The following is a 12155-nucleotide window of genomic DNA, read 5'->3' on the forward strand; positions in this document are numbered from 1 at the left end:
TACTTGCTCACCATGACGAGATTGCCCTCGGACATGTTCGAGTACACGTACATGTCTTGAAAGGGGTGTAGTTCTTCGATGGCCATATCAGTCTCCTTGGAGGCAAAGGGGCAAACTAGTGGTAATACGAAATCCCCGGAGCCTGTGAATTGGCTCAGTTCGTCGTAGCTTGAGGGTACCCAACTCAACAGAACTTTATGTATTTCAGCTTGGCCAAACTGATAGTCGGGTGGGAGAATACCATCATCAGGATGCAATTGCATGACCCATTCCCCCGAAATCCATTGCTTGAATCCTAAAGCCTTGGCAACTCGTATACGTAGGAGGAGTTGAACGTCCTCCCCGATCTTGATGGTGGTCTTTTTCGATGTAGTAGCTATCGTCATGTCCACATCCTTGTGCCTTTGGCCAAGTTGCTGTATCACGGTTGCTCGATCCTTGTTGAATTGATCGATAGCCTTCTTGAGATTGAAGGCAACTTCGTGCCATTTCGGGACTTTGAAGTCGTCCAGTTTGATATACGTCCATTTGTGATTAATTTTTTCGTCGGGGACGCGTGCTTGAGGGTTATCTTTGTTAGCCTGGAGCCAACTGGCTTCGGGTACTTGATGGTAGATCCAGATATCATGATCTCGTGGTAGGAACTTTGTCCACGTGTGAGGGTAAATCAACGACACCAGGGCCACTTCCCACTGCCCCTCACGCAAATCCAGTGTCTTTGGCGTGCGTATGGAAAAATCGTTAATGGTATTGCCGGGTAAGGCGTCTTGAATGGCATTGCTGGGTAACGTCACGTGGAAATGATGTTGGTCTGTCATGGTGCACGAAACAGCTGGGTGCAGGCCACGTGGATCATAAGATTTTATGCACTTGTTGGGCAGACACCCAACTGTTGTACTTGTCAGGCCATCCACGCCATTGCACGAAATACTCTTCGTTCCGTCCCTTTCCCCGTGTCCTAATCACCCGTTCGATGCGGAACAGATCCCGTTGCTCGTCGAGACTGACGTGTTGCAGTTCGGGTTCGCAAAACCGGCCCTCTAACCACGTTCCATCGTACTCGCAAAGTCGGTACGCGTAGTTCTTTTGATTCGTGTTGTAGTACCGCTGTCCAACCGTAAACACTTCTTCGGTCAAATTGGGAAAGTACCCTTTGGCAAAGACGTGTTTGACTTTACTGATCCGCACCCTATCCCCCACGTTAAATTTGGGTGGGGCTCTCTTCTTCTTCTTCTTCTTTGGGTCTCCCGGTCTTTTCTTCCCGTACAAGATAGCCCACACCTCCTGAGCATCGTCGTACGTGACCACGTCCGCAGGAGCACGTCGGATGCTACGATGGTACGAGTGATTGTAATTGTGCACCAATTGCGGTAACATGTCCACGTAACGGCGTGTCTCCTTGTGGGTAAACCATCGCCACATCCAGGTCTTGAGAGTGCGATTGAATCGTTCGACCACAGAAGCTTTCAATTCACTTCGCGTGGAAAAGTGTTGGATCCCTTTGGATTTGAGAAACGCCTGGAAGATTCGATTCTTGAACTCGGTGCCATCATCCGTTTGAAGTTTTTCTGGCTGGCGTCCACCCTCGAAAATCGACTCAAACGCCTCGACGAGCCGTTTGACCGTCTTGTCCTTGAAAGGGGCCACCCACGCGTACTTGCTCAACACGTCAATCACGGTGAGAAAGTAGTTGTACCCGTCATTGTACGAGCGTAACGCCTGCATGTCACACAGATCCGCTTGCCATTGTTCGTCCATACCATTCACCACCACCCGTTGGCGTGGGTAGCGACGACGGTACGGTTTATGGAGCGTGTATGTGGGCTGGCTCCGAAGCCACGAATTCACTTGGGCACGACGTACTCCTTTGGAACGTACCACTCGGACTAATTTGTCCACTCCCCCCAAGACTGCCGGATGATTCAGATCGTAATAAATTGGGCGTAGAAGACGATCGATCGTCTTCTGAGTCATCGTCGTCTTCTTCTTCTTCATACTCTTAGGTTTTTTCGCGCACGGACGATGGTGGGCGTGGGAGGGGGTGGGGCTGGGGCGCCATCGAGTTGCAATGAATGAATTTCGATTCGTACCCCGCAACACGCAAAGAGATACCGTAAACGTTCCCACACCGTACGACAACCGAAACGCGGTTGAAGAGGATCCGCACCAAAGCAACCCATGCTACAAGTGATTCCTTCCCTACCACCCCTCACCCTATTTATATACAAAAACATTCTACCACCACAGAAAAGAAGGCTTTTTATTAACGGTCTTTAATTTTACAACTTAAAATAACCATAAAGGTAAGTGCGCATGTCCCGTCGCACGCGTTTGTTGTACACGGCACGAAATGTCTTGTGCGCCGGCACCGTGCGTAGAGTTCTGTCGTGCACATTGCGCTGGATGGTGTAAGGGAGAGTAACGTGACGCTCTTCCGCCACCGTGCCTTCAACGCGCAAGAGTTCCAACATGCTGGTCTGGTTCACGATATCGGCCGTACGAAGGTTGATGTGAAGTCCCTTCACTCTACACGTGGAATGACCCTGTTGCGTGGTGTACCCGTAACTCTTGGGTCCCGTGGACGAATAACGATCGATAAAGTCTCCTGGCTCCAACTCGCTCGTCAGGTCTCCTAGATAGTCCCCGAGGGGTGGTTTCCACTCTCCAGGGCGATTTAAGAAAATGACGCTATCCGTGTCGTGATACAGACAACGTTCCCCTAACCCGTCCAGCACGTCGTACAACTTAAGGCGTGCGTACGCCGTGGTGAAGGCTGCAATCACCACGTTGGTGTGGGGTTTCAACTCTTGAAACTTTTCCCCCAGCCTGTAGTGAACTTGGATGAGGTCGTCGTTCACGATGAGCACATCATTCACCTCGATACTGTCGTTGTTCAGCAGAACAAAGTAGGCTTTGGGGTCGTCCACGTACCCGGTACGTTGGAGGTTCGGCTGCTCAACAAACTTTTCCCACATACAATTCAGTCCCATCTTTGCCACGGAGCGGAGGCCTGGGTTCTTCTCGATCTTGCTAGGATCCATACGGATGCCTTGGTGGCGTTCGTAATCGTCGACGTACTGCATCTTATCGGCGTCGGTGGTGCACCAGCTGGGCCACGCCGACGCTTCTTATTTGTACTTCAAAAAGGTCTTGATGTACTCTTCAAACAACCGTGCCCAGCGCTCCCAATGCCACACCTCGTACACACGGATCACGCGATAGCCTTTCTCTAGAGCTTTGTAAATCTCGGGGTGGGCCCACGTTCCCGTGAACTCCCGCTCCTCGTCCGAATGCGTGTACGAGCCTTGCTCCTCCTTTTGGGCACACCGGTGACACAGAGGGAACATAAACTTGTCGTTGACGCGGACAGGGAGTACGGGGAATAATAGGTCGTGAGGCGGTAAAACACGTAGCTTCATCAGTCCCTTGTACGCGTGAAGATGTTCCTTGAAATTTTCGGTAAGGATCGCGTCGGGGTGCCCCACGGGGTACTCGCACATGGCATTGACCCACGGGTACAACGTCGTAAAGTCATAATAGTGAATCTCTTCGCCCTGCTCCACGTTGGCTTCGCAATGCAGTCGAATCGCGTTGGTCCTTCCTCCCAAAAAAGCATCACGAGCTTCAAGAGGTTTTCCGTGCTCGACATCCCCCACGAGAGCTCGCAGTTCGGGGTGCGTGTTCAGTTGCGCGTCAAACTGGCACTTCCACACCCGTAGTTGTAGCCCTGGGCTTTGAGACGCAACTCCACCGCGCGCGTATGCTCGCGAAGCTCTTGCATCGTGGTGTTCGTCAAAGGGTTGACGGTGTGAGGCTGGAAACACGTGATAAAACCGTGGTAGAAACACCCGTGGTACTGGTACACCGTGTTGGTAGATGTTCGATGTACTTCAGCCACTGCAACGCTTTCAGAGATTGCACTTCGTGACCACGGTACCCGCGCGTGGGTATCAGTCCAATAGTCTTCTCCTCCAGAAACTTGGTGCGCAGGATACGGCTAGACAACGAGGCAATGGTGATGGCCACCTGGAACGGATGAAGACCTGCAGCGGCCATGATGAGCTCGTCGAAAGCGAGTACCGCTCTCTTGAGCACCTCAACGTCCTGATGACAGTAGGAAGCGAGATCCTCTTGCAAGTTAAACACGGCGCCACGAGCCACTTCGGCTTGGTGCCAGGCACGTAGGGTGCGGGCATCGTCTTCTTTCATCCCTTGAAGGTCGTAATACCTCAAGTCGGGCATGGGACCCACGTAGTCTTGGTGCTCGGGGGTGTTGAAAAAATGAGAAACGTTCCCTTTTGGGTCACGTGATCAAACCCAAAAGCTTTGGGGAGCTTGCTCAAAGGCATCTGCAGAAAGTTCAGGGAGCACTTCATGTCGATCCGCAACGACTTGATGTTCAGGTACATCACCATTCCTCCGGTGAAAATCACTTCGGGTTTAAAGCCATTCGTAAAAAGGTATTCGAGGATGTAATAGGAATCGTAACCTTTGAAATTGTGAGCCAAACACGTGTAGCATTACTCCCATCGAACAGCCAGTCGCAAAACGCTTGTACCGTGGTAAAACCGGGTTTGCGAATCCACACGTCTCACACTCCAGGCGATCCATATACCACCCTTTGCAGGTCTCACACAGTTTTTGCACCCCGACAAAATTCACAGTGTGCTTGGCTTCCAGAGACATGGCCTCGAAATCAAAGATGATCAAACGCATCGAATCGTCATCGTCATCATCATCGTCAGGGCTGTTCTTCTTCTTCGGGAGAGCATCGTCACCCACCGTCACGCAACACAAATGGTCGGGGGGAACCACTTCCTTGCACACGGAGCACTTGTACTCTCCACACACATGGTCTCCTTCCTTCCGATCCATCAAATCGACGCGTTTACCACACGTCTCGCACTTGTGGTACCGTTGGCAATACGAACAAGAGTCCTGGGGTTCACCACCACAGCCACCACGCTTCTTGGCTCCTCGAGGTTTGACACGTCGGTGGTTCTCGAAACACGTCTGCGTGCGAAAGTACCGGTGACACTCGTCACAATACTGCCACTCCCAACGATGGTCTTGTTCGGCGGGTGGCACCAAGGGGGAACACTCTTGCTCACCGCACCCATAGCACAGGTTGTTACACTTGTGATTTCTTCGATCGTACCCCTTTTGACAGCTCGTACAATAATAACAGCGACCAAGCATCCCTGGCATGCTATTGGTATAATCGAAATGGCCCTTGGCGTAGTAGAAGTAGAGCCTGTACTCGGGAGCAGGTAAGTTTCCAGAATAGATCACCGTGTTCGCGTGTTCCCTCGACACCACGTTAAGCTCGAAGCCACGATCACCCCCTACGCCCTTGGCGTAGTAGAAGTAGAGCCTGTACTCGGGAGCAGGTAAGTTTCCAGAATAGATCACTGTGTTCGAGTGTTCCCTCGACACCACGTTAAGCTCGAAGCCACGATCACCCAGATAGCGCTAAAATTGCTGGATCTCCACACGGACCCTCAGGGACTCCTGCATCGCGTTGCAATGCTCGAGCGCGCTCCGTCTGCAAGGGAAGTCTAGCGCCACCATCTTTTGGGTTGTACAACTTGACATAGTCAGGATCCTTAGTGAGATGAGCCATTCCGATCACGAGTGCTCGAGCCGCGCACAGTTCGTCGTGATTCCTAACGCGCGTGATGCTCTTTTTTCCCTTAAGCCATGTCTCTAAATCTCCCGTATCCAGGGTGGAGGAATTCTTCTTAGACTTTCCCCGTTTCCCAGCCCCAAAAGGCATGTGCGCGCGTACGACATGGAGATTGAAGTTACCTTCTAACACAAACTGTTCGTTCGATTGCACCACGGTCTCAACGACACCCATAATGCGTTGAGGGGTGAGTTGATGACGGCGCATAAACGGTAACGCAATGGGATTCTTGAGAGCAGGGGCATCGAGAGTAAGGCGTGCGTAATCGTGCTATTGCACCCCGCATGGATTATCGTCGAGGACCCGGTAGCACTCGCTCCACATCCTCCAAAGCTTCCTTGATAGTACCACGAGTAGGTAGATCGACCGACAGTTCGTAATCGGTACAGTCAGTACGCATTTTGGTAGAATGTCGAGTAGTCAGTTGACGTAAATCATACGTAACATCGTCCTCCTCCTCCTCCTCCTCCTCCTCCTCCTCCTCCTCCTCCTCATCATCATCATCACTTTCATAAGAGCGTTTCTTCCCACGACCTTCTTCTTGTTGTTGTTGCAACCCGGAAGGCCCTGGTTCGTTCAAAAAAGGATCTTCAAACAAAATCTCCTCACCCTCCCCCTCTGGGGTGCAATAGTAGTCAAACAATTCGTCAAAGGAACTTAATTGAGGTAAGTCCGACTCAGCGAGATCATCGTGAAAAAAATCAGGAGGAAGTCGTCCACTCTCTCCTTCTTCTCCTTCTTCTCCTTCTTCTTCAGGGTCAGGTAACACTTCTAACAATTGGGTAAGCCACTCATCATTACCATCATCATAAGCCATGGCGAAGTTCGCCAAGAACAAACTGAAATGCGAGTGAAAATGCCACCTCTTTTATAGAACTCTTATCCAATCAAAAAGCTTGAATTTTAGTAAGCTAAAAATACTTTATTCTAAAAAATAAACCATTCATTTCCCATTTTCAACCTTTTTTCTACCCTTTAACACTTTTAACCCATAATAACAAAAAAGCAAAAAAAAAAGAGGTGAGGGGTGGGTATAAAAATAAGTCATGACATCATGACGTCTTCCGTTTTCCGTTACCGATGATCTCATCGATACACGTGACCTACTCGAAGGTCTATAAAAGACGACGACTAGCCGGGATCACTTCACAGTCAGACCAAGATTCAAAAACGTCAAAGCAATAAAAAATTCAAAATAATAATCATAAAATAAAAATGGAATGCTTAATTTGTAAAGAAGAAGAGGATGTCATAGAAATAATTAAATGCTGCAAACAACCCGCACACCACCGGTGCCTAAACTAGTGGTACATGGCCCAGCAAAACCAAAGTCTACATGCCACATGCCCACATTGTCGACGAGAAATTTTTCCACCGCCGCGACCAAAGAAATGGATAACCATAACCATCACTGAAGAAGAGGTGGAATCTGGTATTACAACAACAACCACGAGAGAACTTAATTACCGAGACGGGTGGAGTATGGAATCATGGATGGCGGCACCCCCACACAGGGACACAGGAACCATAAACTTTTCTACGGGTCAAAGGAGGGGGAGAAGATAAAGGGACACTTTTTTTAAAAAGAACATTTATTTTATTTAAAAACTGTTATTTAATACAAATGGTTAATAAAACGTTTTATAACCAAACAAAATGTCTCTTTTTCTAAGAAAGAGGGGTAACGGGTAGAGGGTCTACAATTTGACACGCAATGTCTCTGGTCAAACCCCAAAATTCTTCCTCTCTTCCCCGCAACAAGCCAGGCAGCTCCACCTTCCGGAGCATCGTTAAAATATCCATGGGAGTTAAACAGTCCAACAAATCTTGAATGTAAGATTTCCAATGACCTTGCACAGCAAGCCCTAGTCTATCACTCAGCTTTTGCAGACCCTCCCATGCCAATTCCATATAGTCCTTCAAGGTATCTCTGGCCCTATAAAACATCTGATTCCATCGATCTTGGCCACGGGGTACTACGCAAGTCCACTCTCCCATCACTCCAAAGACCAACGCCTCCACATAATGACCCACGACATGCATAACGTTATACGTGTCAACCACATCGTAAGTTGCCTGAGGCTCATCAAGTTCGTTATAAGACTCCATAGACTATTCCTCCTCCTCCTCCTCCTCTTCCTCATCGCTAGTGGCACTCTCGACGACAACTACTTTCTCGGCTTCTTCGCCATCGGTATCACTTCCACTACATCCGGCATCTCCTACTCCTCCTCCTCCTCCACCTCCAAAATCGGTGACGTTAACCCCCTCCTCGACTGCCTCTCGCACTGCTTTGGCCTCGTCTGGATTGAAATACAAGCCACACCCTAACTGACCTTTTGAAAAATCCACAGGAGTACCGCACTTTGAGGCAGACCCTACTTTTTTGACCTCTACGTCACAAAAACACTTCATTATCAACAAACAAAGCAGCAATATTCTTCGCTTCAAAATTTCCATCTTATATATTTTTTTAGGGTAACCCATAATAATACCCTTACCTATGACGTCACTTCCGCCCTATCAAATCCCACCAATCACCACCCCTCTCCCTAAAGTCCAAAGTCCAAATGTCAAGGGCCCACTCCAAACTCCACCCGTGACGTCAGTTCCGCCGTATCAAAACCAACCAATCACAGCACGCCATTCCCAACAACCAATCAGAACGCGCCACTACCGCGCGGCTGGGGGACTGGAATCCACCCTATAGATATACTTACTTTACTACTCTCTTAGTTTTTAAAAAGAGTGCCTTTAGTCTTTAGAAAATTCAGTTCTGTTTGTCGAGCTGCCAAAATCAGATCTCTGAAACAATATCCCGTAGTAGCTAATGTTCAAAACAAATCACATTTTAAGAGATCACACTTAAAGACACTGTTTTCGCCACTATTTATACGGTAAAAAGCGCTATTTTGAAGTATTTTTACGGCTTTTAAGAGAAAATAAAAAAAACTTTTACAGCCCAACTTTTTTTTCTTCTTTTAGTACATCATTTTTCCGTATATATTTAACTATTTAAGCAAATAAAAGATGGGGGCAACCGACTTCGTTTTTCTGTCAAAGCGATTTTAAGTAAAAAAACGCGCTATTTGCTTTGTTTTCTTGTACAACTGTGGCCCGCCACTATGCGCAGAAGGGGTGCGCAGTGCAATTCAAGGGAATTACCTTAAGTACAGGATCCAGTAGTTGAGTAGGTGGCTCTCTTCAGTTATCTATTATAGCTAAAATACCAATTTAAATTCCTTGTACCCACCATAAAGTAAAGCTGTTTAAATTGTACTGTTTCTAAATAGTAATTTGCAAAATAGCATACAGCCTTTTGGATGGGTGTGATTGTTATTTTTGGCATGCATATAAAAAACCGCCAACAACACGTTGAGCAATGTCTATCCCCAAACTGAAGTTTAGACAGAACTCTCTTGATAATTCAAGCCATGCCCATGTTTCTTCTTTAGAAGTAACATTATCGGTTTAAAAAAAAGAATATTAGAAATATCTTATCACGTATTTCACACCACGCTAACGTTTGTTATGATTGTCTTCTTTAGCTATTCTTTATTAGTATATAAAACTCGGGAACCTCGCAAGAACAAGCGATTTGATTGGTTGAGAAACTCGGGATAAAATGCAATATACACGACCTAGGAGGTGGGTATTTTCCTGCGCCCCGAAATCAAGCAAAATGGCGGGTGTAACAGCCGGTTTGCAAGTGTTTCCGAAAAGAAAATTGCTCTAAAGCTTGTTTTATATACTAAAACAATTATACAATTTCCATTGAACGAGGTGAATAGTGGCGAAATATCTACCGAGAACCGGAAAATCGGCTTCAAACTCCCTGTGTTTTGACAATTTTCCGCCGAAATGATTTTGCAACCTTCGGCTCTAGGTAGATATTTCGCCACTATCCACCTCAATGGAAATGGTATAATTGTTAAATATTACCAAGGGTTTTGTCGATTCGGGATCTGTAACGGACCATCTTCAGATGAGTTGGACATCAGGGCTTCCTCTTCCAGACGGTAACCCTTGATTTTGACTTCCTCTTTTCACGGCGCCTCGTGGCACGTCCATTGTACCATAAATCTGCCCAACGAAATCCTTACGAGTACCGTTATTTTCATTCACATTATCAGTGTCGAAGAAGAACGAGGCTGATGTGTCATGGTCGAAAGTGTATTCCGACTTCCCCACCGTTACTCCATTTGACGACATTGCCTCAGAAATAAGACCTGTTTTGTTCGTGGCACGAACTGTTACAAAATATTTCTTTCCTTTTAGAAGTTCATTGTCTTTGAGTTTGGTATACCAGACAGTCGTGTTCTTGACCGCCTCAAAGGGGTTGATGTCTTTCAGGCCAGGCGATGTTTCCCACTCTATTTCGTACGGACTGATGCCACTCTCGGGATCAGAAGCTTTGTAATATTTTAAAAGTCCCCTGTGATGCTCAAAGAAAAATAGGTCGTGTGGTATTGCAAGGGTTCAGAAATCATCAGTTATTTTAATCGTTATTTATCAATTCTACTATTACAAAACCCAACTAATCACACTTACCTCTGAAGTGTTATGGGTAAAGTCAATGTCAAGCTCGTCAAAATCTCTGGTCGAGCAATGACTTTCATCTCCAAGCAGCGTCATATTTCTCGATCAGTTCATTCGATTTTGGCTAGCTCTGCCACAGGCGACGTCAAGTCGATAATAAACGATTGTGACACCGTAATCATCGAAGCATTGCCTACAGCAGTCTCGACAAGTTTGACTTTGAATTCATTGAAGATTTCTCCTGAGAATAATGTTTCACCTTCCTGCATGATTTGTATACCACCCGCTGTCACATTTTGCACGACAATATGCAAACACGATTCCCTGTCACAAATAATAGAGCGAAACAGGCTAGGTTCGCTATTGATGACGCATTTCCTATGAAGACAGGGAGTACATGTAGTTGAATATCCACCAAATGATCTCGTGTTGTTCTTACAAGGCGAGCATTTAAAAGGGTCGATTATGTCTAGCTCAGTAGCTCTGGTTGAGATATGAATCCCTGGTGATGTGATGCTTTGATTAAAGGCACTAAGATCGAGGCAAGAAGAAGGCAAGAAGATATGGGCGACAAGGGAAAGATTACTGGCGGAGTATATATTCACGTGCTTCTGATTTTCAATCGTAGCAGCAATGACTTTACTATTAACGGATATCGATTCCGCAAACGCCGATTCTGAGCTTGTGTGCTAGTTTTCCTTGAAAGTGCCACACCCCCTTCTCGAAACACTCCTGCCACGCTTTCGCTGGATTGCTCTGATCTCGCCTTAAAGAGCAATACACCTTTTGCTGTTCAATAACCGGAAAGGGACATTCATTTGTACCAAACGTTGTATCGTTAACGTACATTGTACGTTCATCAACATTGCACGAAACATCCTTAGCGTGACTCGACTTTCAATAACAATGATTGAATATGCGCGAACATTCAATAGAATCAACGGACAATCAATAACGCAATTGGGCATTCATTCGGGATGGAATGAACATTCTTTTGCATGCAATCGAAAATTCAATTTTGTTCAATTATAAACAATTATGTTCATCAATGTGACATTCATCAATGTGGTTTGACAACCATTTATCCGATTTAAACCAAACAACAAGGAAAAATAAAATTTCATTAGAGTTACTATTTTTCTCTTTTCTTTAAACAGTGGGCTCCTAAAGTTAAGAGAAATATATTATGAATAATTTTTAACAAAAAACAAGACAAACAAACAACACTTTTTGTGGAGGGTTTATAAAAGCAAAAAATATATACTCACTCGTTCGCTATAGAAAAACAAATGAATGTCCCTTTCCCGTTAATGTAAATACCCTCTTGAGCACATCTGTCTCCATAGCAACAAGATCTTCCCATTTAACGTAAGCATAACAGGGTCCAATAGTGAATGGTGTGCTTATGTATGGCAAGTATTGAATGGTTCAACGGGATAATTTGATTGAACGGTATAAAATTGGTTCTCCATCTTCCTGTCAATTGTTTTTATACACAACAGTTATCTTTTCTTTATATGTACATAATAGCGGTAACAATTATCGTCGACGGAGGTAAAATAGGTTCTAATGGAAAGAAATAAAGGTATTTATTTTTTCTTGGGCTTCAAGTGTACAGTGTATTTTTTTTACTTTCTCTTCATTGTGTGTTATTCTAAGTACAATTTTGTCGTATCTTCGTTTGTTCTATTCGAAAAATATCTCAGAAAATGAGCCAACATTGCTAATCATTATAAATGTACAGTCCCCTGGGGGGTTACTGGGGGGTCAGACTACTTCGTACCCGTAATGAACTTTGTTAAACCACGGGTTATAGGATAATCTGACTCCGAAACGAAGTCTAATGTCTTGTTAGTGTTGAATGAAGCACGTATTCCTACGTTGACTGGATGTATCCGCCTTGGTTTCGCTCCTCCAGCGAGCTCTTTCC

General features: G+C 46.0%; 4 protein-coding genes across 4 annotated transcripts; all 4 read right to left on the bottom strand.

Annotated features, from left to right (window-relative positions):
- Positions 1 to 852: 852 nt before the first annotated feature.
- LOC116609882 lies at positions 853 to 1995 on the bottom strand. Its single transcript, XM_032370701.2, has one exon. It carries the CDS (start codon positions 1993 to 1995, stop codon positions 853 to 855), a length of 1143 nt encoding a protein of 380 aa, XP_032226592.2.
- A 246-nt stretch (positions 1996 to 2241) lies between these two features.
- On the bottom strand, positions 2242 to 3092 carry LOC116609873. The gene has a single exon (XM_032370691.2). The coding sequence runs from the start codon at positions 3081 to 3083 to the stop codon at positions 2280 to 2282; it is 804 nt and encodes a 267-aa protein (XP_032226582.1). The 5' UTR covers positions 3084 to 3092; the 3' UTR covers positions 2242 to 2279.
- A 36-nt stretch (positions 3093 to 3128) lies between these two features.
- On the bottom strand, positions 3129 to 4242 carry LOC116609881. Its single transcript, XM_032370700.1, has 2 exons — positions 3858 to 4242; positions 3129 to 3814 (listed from the first exon to the last, which is right to left on the bottom strand). Exons 1-2 carry the CDS (start codon positions 4240 to 4242, stop codon positions 3129 to 3131), a joined length of 1071 nt encoding a protein of 356 aa, XP_032226591.1.
- A 3920-nt stretch (positions 4243 to 8162) lies between these two features.
- LOC125572440 lies at positions 8163 to 11207 on the bottom strand. The gene is made up of 2 exons (XM_048732946.1): positions 10238 to 11207; positions 8163 to 10121 (listed from the first exon to the last, which is right to left on the bottom strand). Exons 1-2 carry the CDS (start codon positions 10303 to 10305, stop codon positions 9668 to 9670), a joined length of 522 nt encoding a protein of 173 aa, XP_048588903.1. The 5' UTR covers positions 10306 to 11207; the 3' UTR covers positions 8163 to 9667.
- Positions 11208 to 12155: the final 948 nt, after the last annotated feature.

The sequence above is a fragment of the Nematostella vectensis genome, chromosome 9 (genome assembly GCF_932526225.1).
Source record: "Nematostella vectensis chromosome 9, jaNemVect1.1, whole genome shotgun sequence".
NCBI classification, from domain to species: domain Eukaryota; kingdom Metazoa; phylum Cnidaria; class Anthozoa; order Actiniaria; family Edwardsiidae; genus Nematostella; species Nematostella vectensis.